The sequence below is a fragment of the Thermobia domestica genome, chromosome 8 (assembly GCF_964235325.1).
Source record: "Thermobia domestica chromosome 8, izTheDome1.hap1.1, whole genome shotgun sequence".
In the NCBI taxonomy this organism is placed as follows: Eukaryota; Metazoa; Arthropoda; class Insecta; order Zygentoma; family Lepismatidae; genus Thermobia; species Thermobia domestica.
Window position 1 is genome coordinate 153,171,231 of NC_137461.1, and position 24,577 is coordinate 153,195,807.

Genomic DNA, 24,577 nt, shown 5'->3' on the forward strand with positions numbered 1-24,577 from the left:
GTGACTCCAACTAGACGTTTAACTTTTTCCCAGTTCGTCAACTTTTTTTCTCCCAACCTCTTTATCTTCTTATCTGATAAAGTTATTTAACGAAAGTACTCATAGTGTACTTTCCTAGGTTTTTTTTTTCTATTCATATTGTTTTAATATCATAGTATAATAATTTAATGTACATTATCAAATTACAAAACTTTCTATAAAATATATATGATGACATTTTGATTTAATATATGATCGACTTAAACTAATTCATAATGATCATAAGCATTTAACAGGATAAATAGAAAAATAAATACTATTAAGAGAAGACGAAATTGTGGCAAAATAAGAAATGCTAAAAGAACAAGAAATAATGGCAAAAGAAAGATATACATTAGAATCAAATTGGGATTGTAAAAATGAAAATGAAAATGTATCTTTCAATGACAATGACACTTATGATCTGCTAAATTCTTAAGTGCATATTGTTTAAAATATCTTTCCGTCGTTGGTACTCAGAAACCAAGTCGTTATTTTCTTCCTTATATGAGAAAGATCTCTAATTCTTTACCGGTGGGTAACGTACCCAAAATGGCTAACACGTTCCTACGTTGAACTGCGATACTGATCCGTTCAATAAGGAAAGATTTAGATCGTTTATCTCCCGATATAAGTGAAATAGGATGGCCGATTTCCTTGATAAAATTAGCTCCTTCTTGACCCCAAGTTCCACTTGTCTCGATGGCAATTGGAACAAACCAATATTTATCAACAAGATTAATATATTTATTCCTCTTGTTGGTCTCCTTACGAGCAGCTACGAGACCTGCGCGTGATGATGAATGTGGAAGATGGGAAGGAGCATAAGTATCTGTGCAGGTGAAGTCCCAAACTAGAGCTTTCCCTTTTTTCCAGGGCACTAAAGTCATTCCATCGGTCTTTTTTTCGTCTGAACGACTGCATCTGTTTGGTTCTCGTACTGATGAGACAACTGAAGATGTGAGAGCTCTCAAAATGATATCGTTCACACTTGAGTGCCGTGATTGTCTACCTGCGCTGCTCTTGCATGATAAGCCATGTAAGCCTCTCTTATCGACGAGAGCATTACAAGCACGGCAACGGTGTGGTTCGAAAATATCTGCTCCTAACTGCAGAGCTGTAGCTATACGAAAACTTTCATTGCTGAGATGTAAACCAACACAAGATGACGGTAGAGCTTGAAGCCATGCACCGTTTTCCGGAGGCGAAACAGCGAGGAATCTGGCCTTGTCTTCGATCTTATGATTTGATTGTATTAATGAAGAAATATGATGTTTTACTATGGGTTTGTCCTAGGCTGATTTAAAATTTCTTTTCTCGTTAGCCGGAGGAGCAGACCCCACTAAATTAGACCAATTGTCGATGCAGTTTTGTGCCTCTGAATCGGTGTCCAATTCGACTTCTCTCTGTAGCAGAGTTCCAGTTAATTTACTTGAGCCATAGAAAAAAGCAACAAATGACGGTTTAGCAAAATTTGTGGCCCGACGGATTCCGAGACCTCCATTTCGGACTGGTAATGATGCTTGTAACCATGATTCATTGCTTAGGGTATTTCCTAGTGATGTGATTGTATTTGTACTGTTTCCTGGTAAGTAATTTGTTATCAATTCTCGCTTCTGATTCTCTCTCTCTCTCTCTCTCCACACACACACACACACATATATATCTATATCTATCTATATATATATATATATATATATATATATATATATATATATATATATATATATATATATATATGTGTGTGTGTGTGTGTGTGTGTGTGTGTGTGTGTGTGTGTGTTCCTATAAATCATTTCGATTTCTGGGCTTTCGGCATCTACGGCCATGTTAGCCTGTCACGTAGGAGGGATGACGTCCCTCGACGAGCACACTATTCGAGGAAAGGGAAGGAAGAAAGTGGCCTGGGACCTGCGGTGCATTTACCTGGTGTAAATTAGGAAATCCCAGGAAAAACTCACTCAGGATGGCTGTCCTGGTACATAGAATTTTTCTTAACATTATTTCAAATGCACCGGAAAGAAGTACATCTGTGTTAAAAGAAATAAGGCAAAAATAGTTGAACCAAGAAAGTTACTTAACCTGTTGAAATTTAGTTGAACCAGGAAAATTACTTAACATGTTGAAATTAATCTGTTTATTCCCTACGTGAATATTTTGCTTATGCATACCTAGGTATAATCTAAAATTCATAATGTTAGTTGTTTCTGCTTACAACGCTCAAAAATTGAAATGTTAAAGCGTCTGCGATTTGCATGTAATCAAGCACGCTTGTCTTTTTCATTTATTCATTTATTAGTTTATTTCTGTTTACAGTTTCCCTAGTTATCAAGAACTAGATAAGAAAAGATAACTAGATAACCACGATTAAGAAAAATTCGCAGTGTAAACATTTTACTGCATAAAAAGAACTTTATTTGCTCATCGAATCTGCAATAGTCGATTTTAAAAGAATGAAAAAAGTAGGAAACGAAATACGTTAGAACTTATTAGAAAGAAGATCTCGATATTTGTCACCCTCGAATTTTGCTTTCCGTAATAGATCATATCTTAATCCTGCAAGTACACACTTACTTCTAGAACACAGAGTACACCTTGGAGTACTTAGATGATTCTACAGAAGATTTTGAAAGTAACTAATGAAACTGAGTGACAGGAATATGTCTTAATGTAGGAAAATGATAAGTAGACTTTTTTTTTTTTTTTTTTTTTTTTTTTTTTTTTTTTTTTTTTTTTAGGCAGTCATGTTAGTTTCTAGCGTAGGGAATCGCGAAGTAGACCTGTCATAGATACTCAGTTACAAACAACCCAGCTGTTTTGTGGAGTATACATGTAGGCAAACACGCCACTCGCAACATTATAGCATAGATTTGAAAAAATTTAGTACCTACCGAAATTATAAATAATGTTTTTGAAAGCTGAGATTCGGATTTAAATTTACATTAAGTATTTTCCATCAAACTGGTAGATTAAACTCATGGTATAAATTTAAATTGTGGTAGGTTTCCTACAAACTAAAGCGTCCACTACAGGATTAAATTCCGAGCACTAGTAAAATTAATTCTGATTCAATATAATTGACAGAAGATAACATCCATCGGCAAGCTTCAGTACCTACAGTGTTAAATCTTTAGGTTTCTTTTAGCATAGAGTTTGATCGTTTAATACATACTACATACTATTAAGGATTGAGTTCAAAATTACAGAATAAAATAAAATAATTCTAAAGCATTCCAGTCTAATATTGAAGTATTAGTTATCGAATTCAAGTACTATACTTACACGCTGCTTCATTTTTTCCGACAAAATGGGTCTGAATAACGCATATAAGGCATCGAAGAAAATTGGTTGATTTACAACAATGATTTTCTTGAATCTTAAAGGAAATGTTTCCTGCAACACAAAAAATATACTTATTTGCATATTCAGAAATTGTTCAATTATAAATTCAAGCAATATTACTATTATGTATAATACCTTCAATACAATCTGAATAAAAGTGTTGAAGACATAATATTGTGTTTATTATTTAATAAATTAAACTTCATATACACAATTTAGCATCACAACATCAACACCAAATACTTAAAAGAAACGTATATTTTTAGTTAAACAGACAACAACAATTTGAAACACTTTAACGACCAAGCTAGGACCATCTTACGCAACAAAAAGTTTGTTCTTGTGTCCAGTTTCGTGGATACCTTATCACTTCTCGCCATTTAAGGTTTATAGGGTTTACAAATTTCATTTTATCACGAGTATAAATCGTGTTAACTGGAGGCATAAACACTCAGAGGGGAAGAAATGGTGGTTTGTAACAATATGTTATCAATATGCTGAGCCGAAAGCCATGGCAATTATCGCTTTTTTTTAAAATACAGTTTTGATTCTTACAGCTGAGCGAAAATGAGGTGTTAAGGGAGACATTTATTACGTTATTGTTTACAAACAGTCTAGTACATAGCAGCCATTTTCTTCATATGATTTCATATTAGATGCCGTTTACCTTGTCTCTACTGCAAAAGATGCTTATATTTCGGTCATTTTTATGTATCCTCCTCCCTCTTCCCCCGCAGTGTGCTATGGGAAGTCTTACCCCAACAGACTGTGAGTAACATGTGTACCAAGCTTGGTTAAAATTGCTCAAGGTGTTTCAAAGTTATGCTGGCACACACATACATTCATTTACATATATATATAAAAGAAAAGATGTATTAAGCAGCAGCAAACAAGGGTCGGTTTTTGAAGTTGGAATATTACATAATTAAAAAGCTCTTAACATTCTTAAAAGCTCTTAAATATGCTTAACATTCTTATATATGCATTCTGCAAAAGCTACATATTATTTCCAAAATTAATTATGTTAATCCTGTTGAATTTCCTTTTCTTCTTTTTCGTATTATTATTATTATTATTATTATTATTATTATTATTATTATTATTATTATTATTATTATTATTATTATTATTATTACAAAAATGAAATAGTAAAGTCATCAATCCGTAATTAATGTCCGAAGAATAAAATTTTGCGTCGAAATGTGTCCCTATTAGGTTTGTTATTAATTTACTCATTCCTTAATCTGTTTTTAAGACGTATTTGTTTTTAGAGCTTTTCCTATTTTACTTTTACTCTTTCGATATTCTCCTAAATCTCTAGCTCCTAAATGATGTACTACTTGATCAATATTTAATAAGATATTTCTATCTGAAATTACGGCTACGTTATCGACCTTCAAGTATAATATTCTGCATATTTAAACGTAACTTATTTGAATTTAACAGCTTATAAATAAATATTTTAACTAATTACTAATTTTGTTTTAAAGTTGATGATCCAGCAAGACAAAAATAAAATAAAAATAAAAACATGGAAATGAAACGTATTTCAATACCTTCCGAGAGCAACTTTTATCCTGTTCTGTGATATGCTTATCTGCATTAATTTTACGTTTCCCATTACTTTTTTTTTAAACATCTGATACGTAGCTCATGTCCTCTGGCAATATTGTTTAGATTTATCGTATAATTTTGAAAAGTATCAAGGTGAGTTTCATTTGGAAACCAAATTAACACATACGTATAGTATAAACACATCCAAAATAATAATAATAATAATATAAACAAGTCAATAAAAATGCACTACTCTTTTTTGAAGTAGATATTTACTTCTTTTGCCATAAAGATAATGCATTTTATAATTTATATAGTGTATTTGCATTTCTCTTCATTTTTATTATTTATTTATTTATTACTGCTATTCTTTAAAATCTATTTAAAGATCTTTCTCAATAATTTCAGATGAAGATAGTCGTATGAAGATCGGACCACGTGAGTTCTGTTTTCTAGACGGCTTATTTTCTACATGATATGAAACCAGTACATGAAATTCTCATCACAACTATTTTTAGCTTCTTAGCAGAGGCGGCTCTAGGATATTTTATAACCTATTCGAAAAACATGTTTGCGCCCCCATAATCTCCTTCCCCAAACCCAAACCAAAGTGAAGTATTGTCACTCCCTGATATTTTTACTACATCATCACATTCTTACCATTTGTTTAAGCATTAAATAAAATAAAACTTACTCCCAATGCCTCTCTATACGGTATTAATAAGTAATCTATAAGCCAATTATTTTTTTTTTTTTAATTTTACTGCTGCGACATTTGGAACGAAATTTTATTAATATAGCCACAGGGCAACAGGAAATTAAAGTTTTGTTGCGATGTAAGCCATGTTGATGTCCATTGTAAATATAAAACAAAGGATGATTGTGATTCTTTTTAATAAGATTCCATAGAAAACGTGGTTCGTGACTACAATGTGTCAAAAAAATTTAATTTTTGCCTGTTTAAGGAAATCAAAAGTTAAGAGGTATACTATAAACAGCTTTGTGTTTTAAACAATTTGTACTTTAATAATTAGTCTAAACTAGTAATACAAAGTTTATACTTACTCTGTATAATTTTTGATTGGAGTAGATTTATTTACATTCAACAAATATCACAGAAAAATCAGTTATGTTTGCACAAGTGTAAAAAAATAGTTCGTGATGTCGGGATAGTACATTTTAATATTTACATAAGTCTCTCATTCACTGTTTGAGATAAATTAAGCAACAGCATTTATAACCTTAACGATACTTTCTTTGCTTTCATACTTGCAAACTCTTTCACTAAGACTGTCGGTCTATTTGTCTTGCTAACTCACTTTCAACAGAAATTGTGGCTAGACCTACTAGTCTTTCATGGCACATTGCAAACGAAGATATGTTTTAATAAGTTTTAGTTTCGAGAAACGTCGTTTCACACTAGCCACGGACACTGGCAACGTGGGCAAAATACGAAGAGCTACACATACATTAGGAAATCTATTTTCAAGACCATGGTGGTAAATGTAGCGCAACACTTCCTTAGGGTTTGATACTGAGTGTTAAATTGATGACAAATTCTTCTGAACTCAGAACAACTCCTAAAGCGTCAATATCATATTCCTTCACACTTTCTTTATTTTCAACTGTTAAGGCCTTTCCCAAGTTTTCACACAACAGTTTTGATCTCTGCTGCGTTTTTGTTTTTGAGATCATGAATGTTGCACAAAAATCCGAAGATAACATATCATTTAACTGGGAAAAACTTTCTTTGACTGCATTCATAGTCATGTGTAAAATAGCAAAATAAAAATGGATCTTGAACTTTTCCGCGGGGTCAGTTACATTTGCAGATTCATCTGTTGATTCATAGCCAAACATTGTCTTTTTATTTCGAATGCAGACATTCTCTTTCTCAAAAAATGGTTCTATTCCAACTTTTTCTGCTACTCACAAGCATCAACCAGAGTTCCCTCGCATTTCAAATCACTTCTACCACTGACTAAATACTGTTCTGTTCTTTTCAGGTTCTACTGCTCTTTAGAGAGACAAATCCTTTTCTTGTAGTATGTTACTTGCTAAATTGACTTGAAACAAAATGTTGTGTTATGTGACAAGAGCAACTAGAAACTTAAAGTCTGAGGGGTTTTTAAGGAACCCAAGTGCTTCTGTCTTTTTTTGTTTTCCTAAAGCCTTTGGATCCTGTAAGAGAGGTATCTTCAGATATTTCTTCCAAAGCATCACATATACTTGACAACTGATAACACAGAAGCGTAAGTGCATCAATTCGACTGGATAATCGTGTACCACTCAGGAGTTTGACAATCAAAGATGGTACGTGACGGCGTAAAATCTCCCGATACTGAAAAGAACACATAAATTCGTTGGATCACTTCAAAAAACATGGTTACTTCCAAGCAACATGAAGCTGCGTCATTGACTACGAGTTTATAGTATGCGAGCAATATGGAACATAGAATGCACGTGGATTAAAATCCAAAATCCTTTTCTGAACACCACTTTCATTTCCTTTCATATTACTGTCATTGTCGTAAACTTCTCCTAGAATATCCTCAACGGGTAATGACAAACCTTTTAACTTTTCAAGAATTACATCAGTCATAGACGCTCCGGTACTTCCTGGCAGGGGCATAAATTCCAAAAAGTGCTTTTTCACCAGATCGTGATTAAATTTACATTCTTTCTCTGACGTTACCCCAGAAGAAGAAATTATTTGCACCAATTTAATTATCATAGTCATTTGCTCTGTGTGACTAGCGTCTGGGGTAAGTCCAATATGTTGGGAAAATATTTAGCTTTTTGAATTGATAAAGAATTTAATTAATAAGATCTCTCTATCTATGGCACGAGCTAAAAATTGGATCAATTCATTTTTTATATTTTTCCCCAGGTAATGAGTATGTCTTTATCATGACGTGTGATTCTTCGTAAATGCTCATTCTCTTCGTAGCGTTGCCAAATTGAATAATTGCTTTTTATTATTATTATTTTATTTATTTAGTTCAACAGATACTCAAAAACAGCATAACGAATGCCATTTACATAAGAAAACATAACAAACATGTATTTACAACAGAAGAAAATAAAAATAATAAAAAAAACAAAGCAAAGATGAAGTTTCTAAATTCATTTTTAATTATTTTGAATTTGTGTAATTATTCTGTCAAAAGCTGAGTAGCTTAAAAAATGTTCTCGTCAATTGTTATCTGATTATATAAATTTGGTGCTCTGTGAAAGAGAGATCATTGAATAATCGATAGTCTAGAGCGGGAAAAAAGGAAGAGGTGGGTATTTGGTACTACATGGGCAGGAATGTGAAGGGATAATTCTTGAAGTAGGGCTTCAGACTTTAAGTTTCCATTGAATACCTCATGTGGAAACTTTAGGCCAGTGACATTTGTACGAGCATCCGGAGTCTGGATATTCAGATAATGCAGATCTTCTTCAGTCATAGAATGAACAGTGGACACAGGGAAACGTACTATGGCCAGATATACGTTTCCCCGCTCCGTATAGGTGAGCAGTAATCGATCTTGGGTAATCCCACTTTTCATTAACTTCCTTTCCTAAGTGTGTGGGGTTCTGGCGCACGTACGTTTTGGCTAAGGTTGATAAACCTGACATTAAAAAAAAGTGCCAGCCATTCCGCCCTAGGCAGCCGACTAGGTTTTCTATATGGACGAGCCAGCTCTGCTTTCTAGATAATATATTTCTACATTTCTTTTTAATTCCGAGTTGTTCTCCAACTACTGCGTAAGGTTGCCACCTATTTCAAATTAGGCAAGACATCCCAAGTTTGAAAAAAAATTCAGTGTGCAGATTTACATTTTAGGGGTATGGCTGTATGCCAAATTACTGAAAGTACTTACAAAATAAGCAACAGAAATTCTTAGTGCCATTTGTAAATCTCGACTCACGATATTGATTATTGAGATATTGGTATGGAGCTCTATGGCTAAAATTTTTCATGTTGGCAACAGTAAAATCGTCGCCAATAATATTATTCTGTGACCAACTTATTAGTTCATACCTTCTGTTCAACTAGCAGCCAACAATCTAAGGCTGAGGTTTTTTTTTTTTTTTTTTTTTTTTTTTTTTTTTTTTTTTTTTTGTAAATTTTATTCATAAATATATGTATTTCTTTCTATTATACTTAAAATTGTTCCATGTATAAATTTGAGTAAAAGAACCGGCAATCTGTACACGTTCAATAAGTGTGGTCAACTTTAGGCTTACCAAAAGGTGTCCACCTTACCACTGTACAACATGCCGCTAAAACAACACCGAAATTTCTATGGCATTACCAGGAATTTAATACAGAAACACTTGGCTGCACGCATGCTCCTAATAGCTTGAATGTTCACGTTCAGGAGTATGACTCCGGTTCAATTTTTCGCAAAGTCGCTACATTTTGCATATTTCACCAAGAAACAAGAGAATGCAGAGGAAGCTACTTGAATAAAAAAGCACGAAACTTTCAGTGAAGAGAATCATCAATAAAAATTTTGGGCTTCTATAAATTAACTATATAATCCACCTATATAAGATAAAACTATTTTACAGGTAATTATTATTATTATTATTATTATTATTATTATTATTATTATTATTATTATTATTATTATTATTATTATTATTTCTGTAAAAATACTTTCCATTTTTCTTCAAATCTGTTAAGGAAGTAAATTTACACCTGTTTTTGAGTGTGGCATTCGTACACTGGCAGGTGTCGACAATATGAAAATTAAATTAGTCAAAGCTATAGTTTTGTGGGAAGAGGCAATGAGAATACGTTACGTAAGACGATAGAAGTTGTAAAGACAAATAATGTGTAATATAGGTAAGTGACAACAACATAAGCGAAATACGAAATTATCTATGAACAAAGAAAAATATCATAGAAGTTTCAAAACGGGGACACGGAGTTCAATTAGTGTAAAGGCATCAATGACAATGAATTCAGGGCTAAGTACTTGTGGTCTAATGATTAATCTTGTAGTAGTCGCGCCGCGGTCAAAAGCATCGCAGGAAAATTATTTTTTATCGTGTCCACCCTGTTTGTCAGACAGACTCCACCGTCCAGCTAATCTTCCCCCTCACCTTCCCGAACATTCCTGCTCAATCACTCCGTTATCCGTTGTTTACTTTAACTACAAGTAATTGTTTTGTGACTTTGCAGTGCTTTCCACCGCGCGCGACTAAACGTGTATTTTTTTCAGTGTTTCGCTCCGCACGTAACCCTTGCTTTGCGCTATTTTAAGCTTTATAAACATAAATATTATTTTAATGGACATAAGAGAGGTCGGCAGACTTAACGAACTGATACAAAGTGTGAAAAAAGAGCAAACTAGAATGAACAGCTTAAAAGAACGGAGGGAAATGTTAGGAAAGGAGTACTCGGATAAATCAGCCAAGATGATCTCGTGGAAGCTTTGTCTGAGGAAAATCATAACAAAAAGATAATGTAGAAGTGAGTGAACACGAAAGTGGAAGCGAGAAGTCTGCGAGCGAGTCTGAATATCTTAAACCCAGAAATGACCAGCGATTTCCCGAATGTTGTCAGAGCAGGAGAGGCCAAAATAAGCGACGACGAAGTGTAAAACAGTGTAAATTTGAAAATAACCTATATAATTCAATGTAGTGCTGTACAGATGACGTTTCGAAATAACAGGACCGTAATATAATTCAATGTAAATTTGATTTGATTTGATTTCAATTTACCGCTCCTTTCAGCATCAAGGCTATATGAGACGCGGACCTACTGCTAAACGTGGGATCCGAACCACATGAGCTCCCACCGGGAATCGAACCCGAAAGTCCTACGCCAAAGGCGCTTATGGTAACCACTTAGCTACGAGTGAGCTCTAATTGAATGTGAAATACGCTTTGAAGTTTTGTTTTATTGTTATATTTATAATAGTATTTATTTTACTAATTTACTATTGCATTTTTAATTTTAGACAGACCAAAGAGTTGACTTCCAAATAGTGATGTGAGGTGGAAAATTTTCCATTTCGGAAAATTTTCCGCTATATTTTTCCGAAAAATTTTCCGTTCTAAAAAATATCAGTAATCAAGTAACAATTCCTCAGCAATTATGAAATTGATTGAATTCATGTATAGAAATGTTAAAAAGTAAAAGATCGTTTAAAGAATCTGAAAATTTTCATGGCTCAGACAATTTTCAGTACTATGTAGGAACAAGTTAAACAATTTTTCATGAATCCAAATATTTTCTGCCTTATATGGAAAAATTGAAGAACTTTTTATGAGTCGGAAAGTTTTCATCATTTTGAAGCAAGAAGTAAAACAACTTTTTTGTGAATCGGAAAGTTTTATTGCTCTGTAGAAACAAGTTAGAGGAATTTTCATAGATTGGAAAATTTTCATCACGATGTAAAAACAAGTGGAAAACACTTTTCATAGGCCTGACAATTTTGGATATTATGTAAAGTGATATTAGGGGGAAAATTTTCCACTATATTTAACTGCACATAGAGCTACAAAATTAAATTTCAGTAGAGGAAAGTTAGTCAGCAACAAATTATAATTTTCCAATTAGCTTTCAGGAACCGGAAAATTTTCAATTTCCCAGATAGCACGAATACTTGCGGCATATTTTTGCTTCGTTTAGTGGAGCAAACAATCTGAAAGTTTGCGAAGGCAAAATTTCTTACTATTTATTAAAAGCTTTCAATACGATCTGCAAATTTTCGCTGATTTGTAAAAATAAATTCACCACTGCAATTAACTTGCATCTTCTTTTGAAAATATAGCGTTGAAAGTTTGCCGTCGCAAACAGTTTGAAACTCTGTAAAAAAAAAAAAAAAAAAAAAAAAAAAAAAAAAAAAAAAAAAAAAAAAACTTGTTTCGAAAAACTTGCTGAAAGCAAATATGTGATGATATTACCGAGTGCACGCGCATCGTACCCAGAATTCACTGCGCTACATCAATTGTGACAAAACAAGCGGGAAGTGAGAATCGAGAAAAACCAATGCACCAGAGGACTCCAGAATAAACTCACTGGTCTCTTATCAGATGTTTTTATTGACCCAGGCAGCCTGACGTTATTTTGTGAATGTGTGTGAGAGATATGATCGTTGAGTAAGTAGATAAATTACGATATCCTTTGTCTGTGCGTTTATCGTTCGTAAGTTTCTTATCTTTGGCAAGTAGCTAAAGATGTTTAATGCTTGCCACTAAGAAAACACGGATCCACATTTTAAAATTTTGATGTTTCATAAAGTTAGGTTTCACTTTATAAATTTGCAGCAAACATTACCTGATACATTTGCAGCAAACGTGATCTTCCGATCGTAAAAACACTTTCTGCAATGTTGCTGCAAACTTTTTAATAATTTCACCAAATTTATCAGCTCATTTTCGGAAATTTTGTCAAAGAAAATTTGCGCAAAATATTTGCAGCAAAGTCCTGGCAAACTTTCTTGCTGTGCAGTCGCAAACATTTCGTTTGTATTGGCAGATGTTTTCATTTTCTGAGGCAACTTTGCTGCAAACTCAGCCAGCGTCAACCTCGTTATTTGCATTGAACTTCCGGCAAATTTTCTTGTTTGAAAAGGCAAGTTTTTTTTTGCAAACTTTTTAGTTTGCCTTTGCAAATTTTTAAACATTTTTCTGTGCTATCTGGGTTCAAGTTGGGAAATAAAATTTTACAGTGTTTCTCTCTCTCTCTTGCTCTGCGAGCTCCTTCGTTGCTAAGCGGTTAGCATAAGCGCATTTGGCATGGGAAACCTGGCTTCGATTCTCAGCGGGAGCTCATATAGTTCGGATTCTACGTTAACCAGTTGGTACCGTTTTATATAGTCTCGCTGTTGAAAGGGGCGTTAAACTCAAAATCAACTCAATTCAACTACTTTCTCTCTCTCTCTCTCTCTCTCTCTCTCTCTCTGTGTGTGTGTGTGTGTGTGTGTGTGTGTGTATGCAAAGTGCAGAGAACATACCTCGAGTTCGTAGAGTACAAATATCCCATTCTATTATCTGAAATTTCAATTTATTAAAAGTCATGAATATCTTCCGATTCATAAAAACATACTCCACTTATTCATTCGATTCATGAAAAATTGTTCCACTTGTTCCTACATAGTACTGAAAATTGTTTAAGCCATAAAAATTTTCAGATTCTTTAAACGATCTTTCACTTTTTAACATTTCTATATATGAATTCAATCAATTTTATGAATACTGACGAATTGTTACTTGATCATTGATATTTGTTAAGAACGGAAAATTTTCCGGAAAAATATAGAAGAAAATTTTCCATCTCACATCTCAACTAAAAAACGATGTAAGAATAAGTGGAGTATATTTTTATGAATCGGAAAATTTTCATTGTACAGGACAGACAATTTTTCGATTCATGAAAAATTGTTCCACTAGTTCTTACACCGTACTGAAAATTGTTTAAGCCATGAAAATTTTCAGATTCTTTAAACCATCTTTCACTTTTTAACGTTTCTATATATGAATTCAATCAATTTTATGAATACTGACGAATTGTTACTTAATCACTGATATTTGTTAAGAACGAAAAGTTTTCCGGAAAAATATAGAAGAAAATTTTCCGTCTCACATCTTGACTAAACAATGACGTAGGAATAAGTGGAGTATGTTTTTGTGAGTCGGAAAATTTTCCGGAAAATTTTCATCACTGCTACCAAATATATTATTATAAAGAAATATTGTATTTCGTTATAAAAACAAAGGAACATCATCAGAATTCAAATTTTCAATAAAACCAGTGCATAGTTATACATATAAAGAAATATATAACAAAGAAAAACATTTTATTCTAAATAAAAATGTAAAAAAGAAAAAAACAGTAGATGTCTAATTGTAGGTTTCTGTAATAGTTATTGCTGTAGAACTTATTATAATAGTAAATATTTTACTCCCATCTAATCAAAAAACTTACAACATTACGTTTCTAATACAAGAAAAAATGTTTAAAACGATATTTGCAACACATTATGTTCATGCAGTCCTTTTGACCGCGCGCGACTACTCGCGTTACTTTGGCAGCGCGACTTCTCGAGGGTTAAGGCAGCCGACCATGAATCTGAATGACCATAGATCGTACCCACTCGAAGTATTCATTTCTTTTTTTCCTTTTTTTTTTCTTTTTTAATTTTTCAATTCCTTTTGACTAAAAGTCTTAGTATTTTGCTCTAATGTAAGGTAGGAATACCATCGTCTTTGACGAATAATTTTGACGATGAAAACTAAGTTATAGATCATGAAAATAGAAATGTTCAATTAGGAGATAAAAGTAAGGGGGCCTACACGACTATTGCCGAGAATTGTCTAGTTACGTCATGAATGTTGTTATCATCCAAAACATTCATTCAAACAAACAAGTCCGCATAGCATGGTTGTCCATGTGGTAGTCAAGAGTTGACAGTAGGTCAGCGTGGTGAAATTGTGGCTCGCGCGTCACAAGATCAGAATGCATCTCAAATCAAATCAGCAGAGTATATCGTTAGGACAGACGAACTGTTCGCAACTGTTTATATCACCACCAGCACGATAGAGTTCAATGAGCTAAATCTTCGCCCTGATCAATAGAGCTATTGCAACCACTGGATATCAGGATGAAGTGCTGATAGAAGATACCAGGAATAATATATGACATAGACCTGTCTTGCGGGACAAGGCTGTTCCCACGAAACCGTACGGAAAGACTAAAGGGAGTTTGCCAGAAGAATTTTCGTCCTACCACCAACATTTTCCTCACAGAGTGCGCAAGGCGAGACGATTAGAAGGGAATAGAAAAACATTGAACTCGCAAAGACATACTGGGACCTAACTATATAAAGTGATAAGAAGGTATTCCTGCGAGATCAACGAGGAAGACTCATTGTTTATAGATCACGAATGACAAGGTAAGTGTCTTAACATGTAGTGTAGACAAGGCATTCTGGGCGGATTGCGGCACATTTCTGGAACTACAACCACTGGCCCAGGAAAACTAATTCCAGTGCCAGGGCGAATTATCAACAAGATCTACATTGATGTCCTGGACCAAGAGGAGTTTGTATTCACGCACGACAACAGTGCTGCTCATACGTCCAGACAAACCCAGGTGGGAGTACAACAACACCCAAAACTCATCTGCATGGGCTGGTCTCCATGGTCTCCTGATATCAACTAAATGAAACATTAATGGAGTTTTATAATGCAGGAATGAGGAGAAAAGGATAGGATAAAAGCCAGATGGTTTTTCAAGCCCATATTCTAGATGTATAGACGTACTACTCAGAATAACTTCGGTAAATTTCCTGCACTTTCTTCGGAACACGCACTAGAAACTACGTACCGAATTGTAGCATGCGGCGATTGCAACGAATTTTAATAGGAACGTTTTGTTGTCTGTATTTCTATTGACATGATCATTTGTAGAGCGGAATAGTGGACGTTCATGTGAGTTTGGTGCTGATCCAACAGCGTGATCGAGTTTTGTCGGGGTTTGCCAGTTTCTTTCAACTTCATTCCACCACTTTCATTGATCATCTGTTACTTCAAGTTAAATTATAGGAATCATCTTATTTTCCATTTCACACTCGTTCGTAGGTTTTTTTTTTTTCAGTTACATACTTATTAGAGTAATAACATTGAATGTGTGAACAAGAAGTTCTCTTTCGCTGTTGAAAGCGTCATTATATATTCATGTTCTATTCATTTCTTGCGAAGAAGGAAATGATTATTATGTTTTCGTTCGTTTTATTCTTATTGTTTACATTCAGCCCCCATTTATTTTATCAAATTTAATTTATTTCAGCCCCCACTATTCTGTGGGTTCTATTTATATCTTTAACTAGCTGAAATGCCCCTCCCTAAAACGGAGAATAGGCTTACGGAAAGTATTCGAACCTTTTTACCCTTAGTATACGCCCTATAATAAAAGTGTAATGACAAAAGTCCGTAATAATACCCATTTTCATTTACCACTTATCACCATTTGGTCAGTAGGGACCGAATTTGGATTTAAACGGCATCGATAGTGTCTCTATTCATCTCAACAACCCTGAAAACTATGGATTGGACACTAACATGTGTCTTTTTTATTATTTTTACATATCACCATTCAATTTTTCACATAAAATATGATTCCCGTCTCCCTTAGAATATATATTTTAATCAATTTAATATAAAATTCTTGGGAGGTCTGAGGTTGATGATCATGCCAAGTATAATTTTAATTGTTCCCGTAGTGATTGTGAGATTCGACTTCTCTTATATACCATGACCTCCCCTCCCTTAAGATATGCATTTTAATCCATTTGATATCATAAGATCATTGAAAACTCTAACATTGATAATTATGCTAAGTAAGTATAATTTTAATTGGTTCATGGTGCGATCAGACAGAAACTCACTTGCTTTTATATAATAGATTTTATTTCTCATTTTACTAATAGCCGCGAATCTGAATCATTTATTCTTGGTTTCGTTCCTTCTGCTTCGCTAGTCCTTTGAGTCATGTGATTCATATTCATTTGAAACTTTCCTCTCTGGACATCTTAAATGCAAACTCTTCTAGACACTAACGTAAGTCCCAGAAATGAGCTTATATCATTTCGATTTTTCTTAGGACTATCTACAGGAAAACGTATTTTCACTCCCTCTTATGAACGACCATAATATGTATATAACATGTATCAAATATATAAAGAATAGACGTAAGGAATAATGTAAAAAGAAGATAAACGTTAAATTCTTGCGAATTGCATGCAGATGGTCTTAGTATTAGGGAATATTATCATCAAGACAAAAATGAGCAGGTGATGTAGTAGTGGAGAGCGTGTCAGACTTACATGCATACTGACAGCTTTTCTGTCATGTGTTCGAATACCAGCTACAAAAATATTTTGATAGTAAGACTATTCATGGCTTTGGATTAATTGTTTTAACAAAAGACACTGACCAAAGCTTACAACTTTACTTTATTTTAAATTATAATTTGTAACTGTTTCGGATATCTAACATATCCTTCTTCAGACACGATCGAAATTAATGAAAATACAGACATATATATAAATGTTGTTATAACAGAGTTTAAAAAAATCTGTTATAACAACATTTATATATATGTCTGTATTTTCATTAATTTCGATCGTGTCTGAAGAAGGATATGTTAGATATCCGAAACAGTTACAAATTATAATTTAAAATAAAGTAAAGTTGTAAGCTTTGGTCAGTGTCTCTTTTATTAAAAAAAAAAATATTTTGTGTAAGGAACATGCAGTTTCCTGATAAAGAAAACTCATCAATGAAAGTAAGAAAACTATGGAACCTGAAGCAGCTTTTGAAATAGCTACATTAAATATGTATTTACTTGTCTTAGGTGGTTTTGAAACTTGGAAGCTTCATTTCTAATAAGTGACTGTACATTTATCTCGTGTCTGAGGTAACTTAAGATTTGCACTTTCAAGTTGTGAAAAATACTTTTCGATCAAATAAGTAGGCTATAAAAAGTGACCTCTTAAATTTGGGGAAAAAATTCGACATTGTAACTCGTTTAAATGTCACAGTTGGTGTAACTGGTCCCGAGTACGATTCTTGGTAGGGCTGATCAGGGTATTTGGCACGTTAAGCTGTAGATCCCGTCCTTATGTAGCCTCGGTGCGGGGAAAAAGACGCAAAATTAAAAAAATCCATTGACGCCCAAGTTAGGAACCGTCAACCCAGAATGTTTTGAGAGTTGACATGACAAGAGACTAAATTAAATATTAACGTCTTCGTGATCACACAAATTTAATTTTCATTGTCAACAACAATAGCATGTCTATCTTCCTTTAACACAAAATATTAAAACGTCTGACATCACCTATCAAGGACAGCAAAAATTATAAATTAAAAAAAAAAAGTTCCTTGTATAGAGTCGAACTGCTACTCTTGCGATTGGTAGTCCTTCTTAACCGTTAGGCCACGACCTCTTAAAGACATTGCCATTGACATCTTTACAGGCAATTTCAATCGGTGCTTCCACTTCTAATCTTCTACGCCACTTTTCTTTTTCCATAGATTCTTTCGTATTTCTTTTATGTTGTCATCTATCTCTGCTATGCATAATTTACATTTATAACTTCTGCTCCTCTTAAGTGTGTGTTTTAGACTTTCATAGCCTCTCATCACCGAACTACAGATTTTACTGAATTAATTCCCATATTCTGCACACTAGTCGGTATAAGGGTGCCAGACTCATAAAAAAGTGTACATTTACTTCCTCAACAGACAGTACGTACTAAGGACTTTTAATAAGATGATATACAAATATATAAAATATACTCAAGGGCATCATACCTGGATTATACTGACAAGAGTACCAACATTTCGAGGTGTAGCGAGTTTCGCATGTTTTAGACTGAAATTGTAGAGATCTAGAATGACAACCATCCCAGATACTTGCGTGATCTGGTCCATCGCTAGTTTCTCCAGCGTAGTATTCAGCGTACCGAACAGTTCACTTACAGGAGTGGATGTTTCAATTTGACCTGTAAAATGCGTATCGTCACTATATTAACATAGATATATAGATTTTTAAAATATTTTTTTTATTTTATAATTAATTAATATAAGCTAATGTATACTAATATACGTAATGTTAAATGCTTAAGATTACTAATTATAGATTGATAAAATAAAACATGTATTAAAAATTGTGTTGTCAACTAAATAGAACAAAGGTAATAATTATTAGTATTTGGAAAACAATATCTATAATATCCACTAAGCAAAAAATCTCTACTTTAGTTTGTTTTTCAATCATATTTAAGGTATAATTTTCTTGAAAAATTATAAAAGTAGTCTTAGCAAAAAGAAAACAAATAGTAATTGTAAAGAATAAAATACAATGGAACGAATACTACTGTAACATGAACAATAAATTCTGGATAGTGTAAAATAATGTTTTATGCAGTTAAGGTTAAATTATGTGTAATGTTTCTATGTCCTTCTCATGTTTATCAATTATTAAAAGATTCTGTATGCTAATTAAGATAAGAGAATAATTATAACTATGAACTAGAAATAAAAAATAATTTTTAATTCCCACATTAACATCCTGGATTAGAATGAGATTTGAAGTTAACTGTCACAAAAATAGTATTACGTATATAAAATGTGTATAATTAGTGAATATAGTTGTAAATATAAATATAATAATTTAATTGTTACATATTACATTTTATTTAAAGGAAAGAAACAATGTATGATCTATGATCATGTCACGTTGTAATATAAATTCTGTGAATACTATCATTCTAGTAATATTGTACTGAAACAAATGGTTGATGAGTAGCTGGAATTTATTCCTGATTATATCAAGTGATAAATAAACAGTGCCGGCTGTTGAGGGAAGACAATCGGTAAAAATTTTACATTTCATTCCTATAGGCTGAAACACCTTTCTGAAGTTTTATTCCCATAAAGATAAAATTGTAAAGATAAAATTCAAATTGTTACCAACGAAGTATGAAAATGTTCGATTCTGATTATGACTTTTTAAAGTAAGAGATTAAAAATACGAGCCGTTTCTAAATAGGAGAGTACATATCAGATATCAAAAAAAAAAAAGAAAAAAAAGAAAAAAGCTCGAGGGAAAATGTGAAATTTAAACGACAAGTGTTGGCAACCCTGCTGGGATAACGTCTGATGTTGGCATTCCCGTCAACCGTCAGTCAGTGCAAAGCTACGAGGCGTGTCAGACTAGTCGAAAGTAGTTCATCAAGTGAATATGCCAGTGCCAAAGGATGATTTACGGCTATTTTTACTGTTTCAATTCAAATTGGGCAGTACGAAAATGATTAAGCTGATTTGCATGTGGAGACAAGAGCTTCCAGGATAAGCTCCGAGTTAGGCATCCATCCACTATCGATAAACAGCTACTCAAGCAGGACATCGGGAATAATCCATATAAAACGTGCAAGAAGCTTGTGCATGTGCTTGGAGTATCGGAGGAAGCCATTCGATTGCCTTGGAAAAAAATGCAAGTTCAGCTAATGGATTCCTCACATTCCAACAAAGGAAGACAAATTAAAGCGGCTCATCATTTGCTCTTCATTGCTGTCATACCATAAGAAAGCTCCACTCCTCGGCCGATATTGACATGTGACAAGAAATGGGTGTTACACAATAACTACAAAAGAAAATATCATTTGTCATCCATGACATTTCTTATCAGACAAAATATTCATCAATAGAAAGTGTTGCTTTGTGTTTGTGATCCAGTGCTGGTATTGAATTACTAGAGAGTGGCAAAACTATCACAGCTGACGTGTACTTGTCCCAGTTGCAAATAGTTGCAGATGCTGCTTCAAAAGTAGCCAGCACTAGTCAGCAGGAAAGCAGTGGTCCTTCTTCGAGACAACACCAGCTCTTTTACGAGTACAGCAAAAACGACCACAGAGGCAATTATCATGCTTGGTTGGGAAATTTTACGTCATTATTCTTGCTTTCCGGACGTTGCTATATCTACTGCCGCCTGTTTTCGGCCATGAATAATTATTTGTGTGACCAACAATTCCGAAACCGAGATGTTACGCAGGTGATAGTTCAATTTTTTGACTCAAAGGACAATGACATTTACAAAAGCGGACTTCGTAAGCATATAACTCTTTGGGAACATGTAATCAAAGCTACAGGCCCATTATTTCTCACAGCAGATACCGGCATGCAATTTTTTGGATACCTGACACTATAGATCATTCTTCTTAGAACGAATTCGAGACTATGTGGATTATCTTGGAAGAATGAACATAAAAAGGAATTTGATTAGCAAAGAGACCAGAACGAAACTTGTTAAAATGAACATCAAGAAAGAGAAAGCATTTTTGCCCAAATGTAATACAATATTTTAATCTATATATGAAGGAAGATGAATTGATTCTCTTATTCTCTCTTCTCTATTATATATATTTTTGCGAACATTCTAACATATGTAAAAGAGTACAATTTATAAATATTTTTACTACACATTAAATATCTTATATACCAAAATTCTATATACGGGAGAGTTTCAATAACACAAGAAATATCACTTGTACCAATTACTATAAAAGTATTACTAACCTAACCTAAGGACCAATATTCTTCTTCCCAGAAGATCTCTGTCCTTTATGATATGATGGATCTGTTGTTTATAGATATGACGTGTTTCTGAAGGTAACGTTGGCTTCCAGTACTCAGGATTCTTCGCTTTGACATCGAAATACCGCTTAAGCTAAAATAACAAGGAACCACATACGTGTATTAAAGTCCGTGTTTTTTTAAAATACACTAATCATCCCTCCCAGCTAGAAATAAACAAAATCTTTTCAGGAGATCACCTATTCCCTCTATGCCGTTAACAATTGTAGTCTGTGGGAAAATACTTAGGAAAAGTTGCATATTCACATACTTTAGTTTCATAAAGAACATTCACTTTACAAAATAGGTTTACTTCATGGTTGTATATAAAAGTTACATAACGATCATTCTGCTCACTTACCAGTCAGCTTATGAGAGGTAGTATTATAAACTCCTTAATATTTACAGAATGTCTTTCAAAGCGCACGATTGAATTGTATTTAGTTTGTTAGTAGCAAACTATGTGTGCAGGAGAAACCTACATTTCAAAATGGGATCTGAATCATTGTAATGCGATCGTTCCTTTCCCACCGGGAATCAAACCTCTGGATTTCGTGCACCAAATGCACGGCGATAGCTACCACACTATCAAGCTCAACGTTCAAAGCACATTGTAATATACCTTGGTACTAAACCTGCCATGGCCGGTCTCAAGCCCACACTGAGATAAGTGGAGGGACTTCCTCGTTTTAGCACAGTTCAGTGCATGAACGGGCATGCACTTTGCAAGGTAGATGGAACCCTTAGGTAAACTGCTGCTCCTATTGGCAGAGTTTAGGCTACGGCTATCCTAAAAATGAGCAATTAGGTCGTGCCCGTGGGTTCGGGAGATAAAACTACGTGGTATCTCGACGCGTAAAAGACTTGCAGTTGGTGTAAATAGTGGGGTGGAGAAGAAATAGTAGGAGAAGTTACAACCTCTCAGAGAGCATATGGTGCATGTTCGAGGTCCGGGATGGGATACATAGTAACCTAACTCACTCAATACCTCAAAATGGGTAGAGGTAGTGAAGGTCCTCAGTAGTAGTGGTTGTGGATGAATACCGACGACGCTGGCGTGGGAGTATCCAGAAACGTTTGTGTATCCAGTCTATATCAGTCATAAGATCCTGTAATGTGCACACTACACAGTACTTTTACCGTAACTAGAGGAAATCCCATATTGCTTGGACTATCGAGTCGAGTCGATTTTGAGTTTAACGTTCCTTCCAGCAGCGAGGCTATATGAAACGGAACCTACTGATTAACGCGGAATCCAAAACACATGAGCTTGGACCATCGAACCGGCAAGGGAAGTGAGGAGACAGTCTTCTTCCTGGAAGATGCCCAATCGGAAATTGGGTAAAGATCCGAATCCCAAGTATTTGGGTAACTGTGTCCGATCCCAGTGGAAGGGAGGACACTAACTGCATTAGGGAATGATCTCAATTCTAAATGGTGATCTGACAAGTACCATTGGATCCGGGGTAAAATACAGAAGTATCTCAAAGTATCGTGGTACTTCTACGTGATGGGCTGAAATCTTTGAGCAACAGAGGCAAGCAGGACCGGGAATTAGCAAACCCCCCTCGAATTCTATTGGGGATCCCGCATTTGTATTGGACTCTGTCGGGTTGTGATTAACCTGTGGGATTTGGTAGCTAGTATTTGTAGTGGTGGTATGTGCGCTTGCCTTATAACGTTCAGTCGCCATGCCTGCAGACATACTACTGGAACCCCCTTCACCAGGTATAACTAATAGCACTCAGGACTCAGGAACGCAACAAGGTTGAGGGACACATTTTGAAGGGACACGGAATGCACGAGGACTTTGGAGGTCCAAAGTGATGAAATACGGGCCGGGTCCACCAGTATCAGCTTATTAAAACAGACCGACAGACGGGATCTCGTCCTTGGACTAACGTGGCAGTAGATCACTATACATCTAATATACGCCCATACATTTCACTGCTGTTTCTGTGTGGTTGGTTGATTGGAAGGTAGAATGCTTCCTTTTCAGCACCGAGGCTATATGAGACTTCGACGTACGGTTCAATGTAGAATCCACATGACCTTCCATCGGAAATCGAATTCAGATCTTCCGCATCAAAAAATCATATGTTAAGCATATAGCCACGACGAAGCTCATTGTTTCTATGTGTACAAGTACAGAAGTCAAAAGATGGTTACGAAAGACAAATAGAGAAGTACATTATGTTTATATAGTGCATTGGGAAACTACTGCCATGCTAGAAGTAATGTATACTATTCGACGAAAATAAACTTCATTAGTGACACGTAAAAAGAAAAGAATTACACAGTCGAATATTGAGAGAAGAAAAGCACAGGGGAAGGATAGAGGCCTTCCACGAGTAGCTAGAGGGAAATGGATATGATAAAAGGAAACTAAAGTACAAGTGGAAAAGAGGAAGAGAAGAAAAAGAGTAGGAAGACGAAGGAGAAAAAGAGTAAAGGAAAATGTGGTGGAGGATAAAGAGTATGGGGGAAGACACAGAGGTCATCAAAAGAACGCTGAAGAAGATTATAAGTATTTTCAGGTACAGAAAAGGAAGCAAGAGATTACTAGAGGTAGTAAGGGAGAAGCGAAGGAAGACGAAAGAAAAAGAGGAGGAGAAATGATGGAGAAAGAAGGAGTAATATATAGGATCTAGTGCAGTAAATGTGATATGTAGCATATTGGGGAAACGAGAAGACATTAAAAGAGCAAATAAGACAACATAAGGGTGACATTACGTTGAGAAAAGACAGAAATGGATTCTACAAGCATAAAAGACACGGGACATTCAATTAATTGAAATGAAGTGAAAGTGCTGGGCTAAGAGCAGAGAAGGTTAGTTAGGAAACGGAAGGAAAAAAGATTTATTGAAATAGAAGGCGATAGAGTCATGAACTGGAATTCAGGACTTAAAATTGATGAGCAGGAATACATTTTAAGGAGCCTTAAAGATTAAATTAGTTATTGTGCAAGTTTATTTTTGTAAATTTAGTATTATTGTGTAGTATTTGTATAGCATTATTTATTTATTTATTTAGTATCCATATTTACGAGTAATTTGTAAAAGTTATTTTGTAAATTAGATTAGGCTTAGTTACAAGATATGAATGTATGTGGTATGTGGTATCAACAGGTGGGGGGGGGGAGGAATTAGCGATTTCTGTTTCTGTTTTATATTGAAAGGGGATTGCCTGCAGAACCTATGGTAGCCAATCAAGAATCAGGGAATGTTTTTTCTTGTCTCTTATATTAATTCTATCAATACCTGTGTATTCATAATGTCTGGTGAAGCCAAAGTGGATAGTTGGCGAAACTGCTATACGTTAATATTATTACAATACACGCATTGTTTTGCTCAACTAGTAGTTTAAATCAGATTTAAGATTTTAAGATTGTTTCTTGTGTTGAACAGAAGCGTATAGTACTTGTATAATAAATTAAATCTGTTGAAAATTTATTTCTTTCCTGATTAACTGGAAATTTAAGTTTTTGTCATTCAAAACTCAAGATGAAATTAGATATCTAC

General features: G+C 34.4%; 1 protein-coding gene across 1 annotated transcript in view; it reads right to left on the minus strand.

The window, feature by feature from the left end:
• LOC145693299 (clavesin-2-like) overlaps window positions 1-24,577 on the minus strand; it is a 58,399-nt gene that overhangs the window by 14,980 nt on the left and 18,842 nt on the right. Inside the window, exons 4-6 of the mRNA XM_081769158.1 lie at window positions 21,000-21,150; window positions 18,234-18,424; window positions 3,300-3,410 (exon numbers count right to left, since the gene is read on the minus strand). Of these exons, the coding sequence (XP_081625284.1) occupies window positions 3,300-3,410; window positions 18,234-18,424; window positions 21,000-21,150 (453 nt within the window). The remainder of the gene's footprint in view (window positions 1-3,299; window positions 3,411-18,233; window positions 18,425-20,999; window positions 21,151-24,577) is intronic.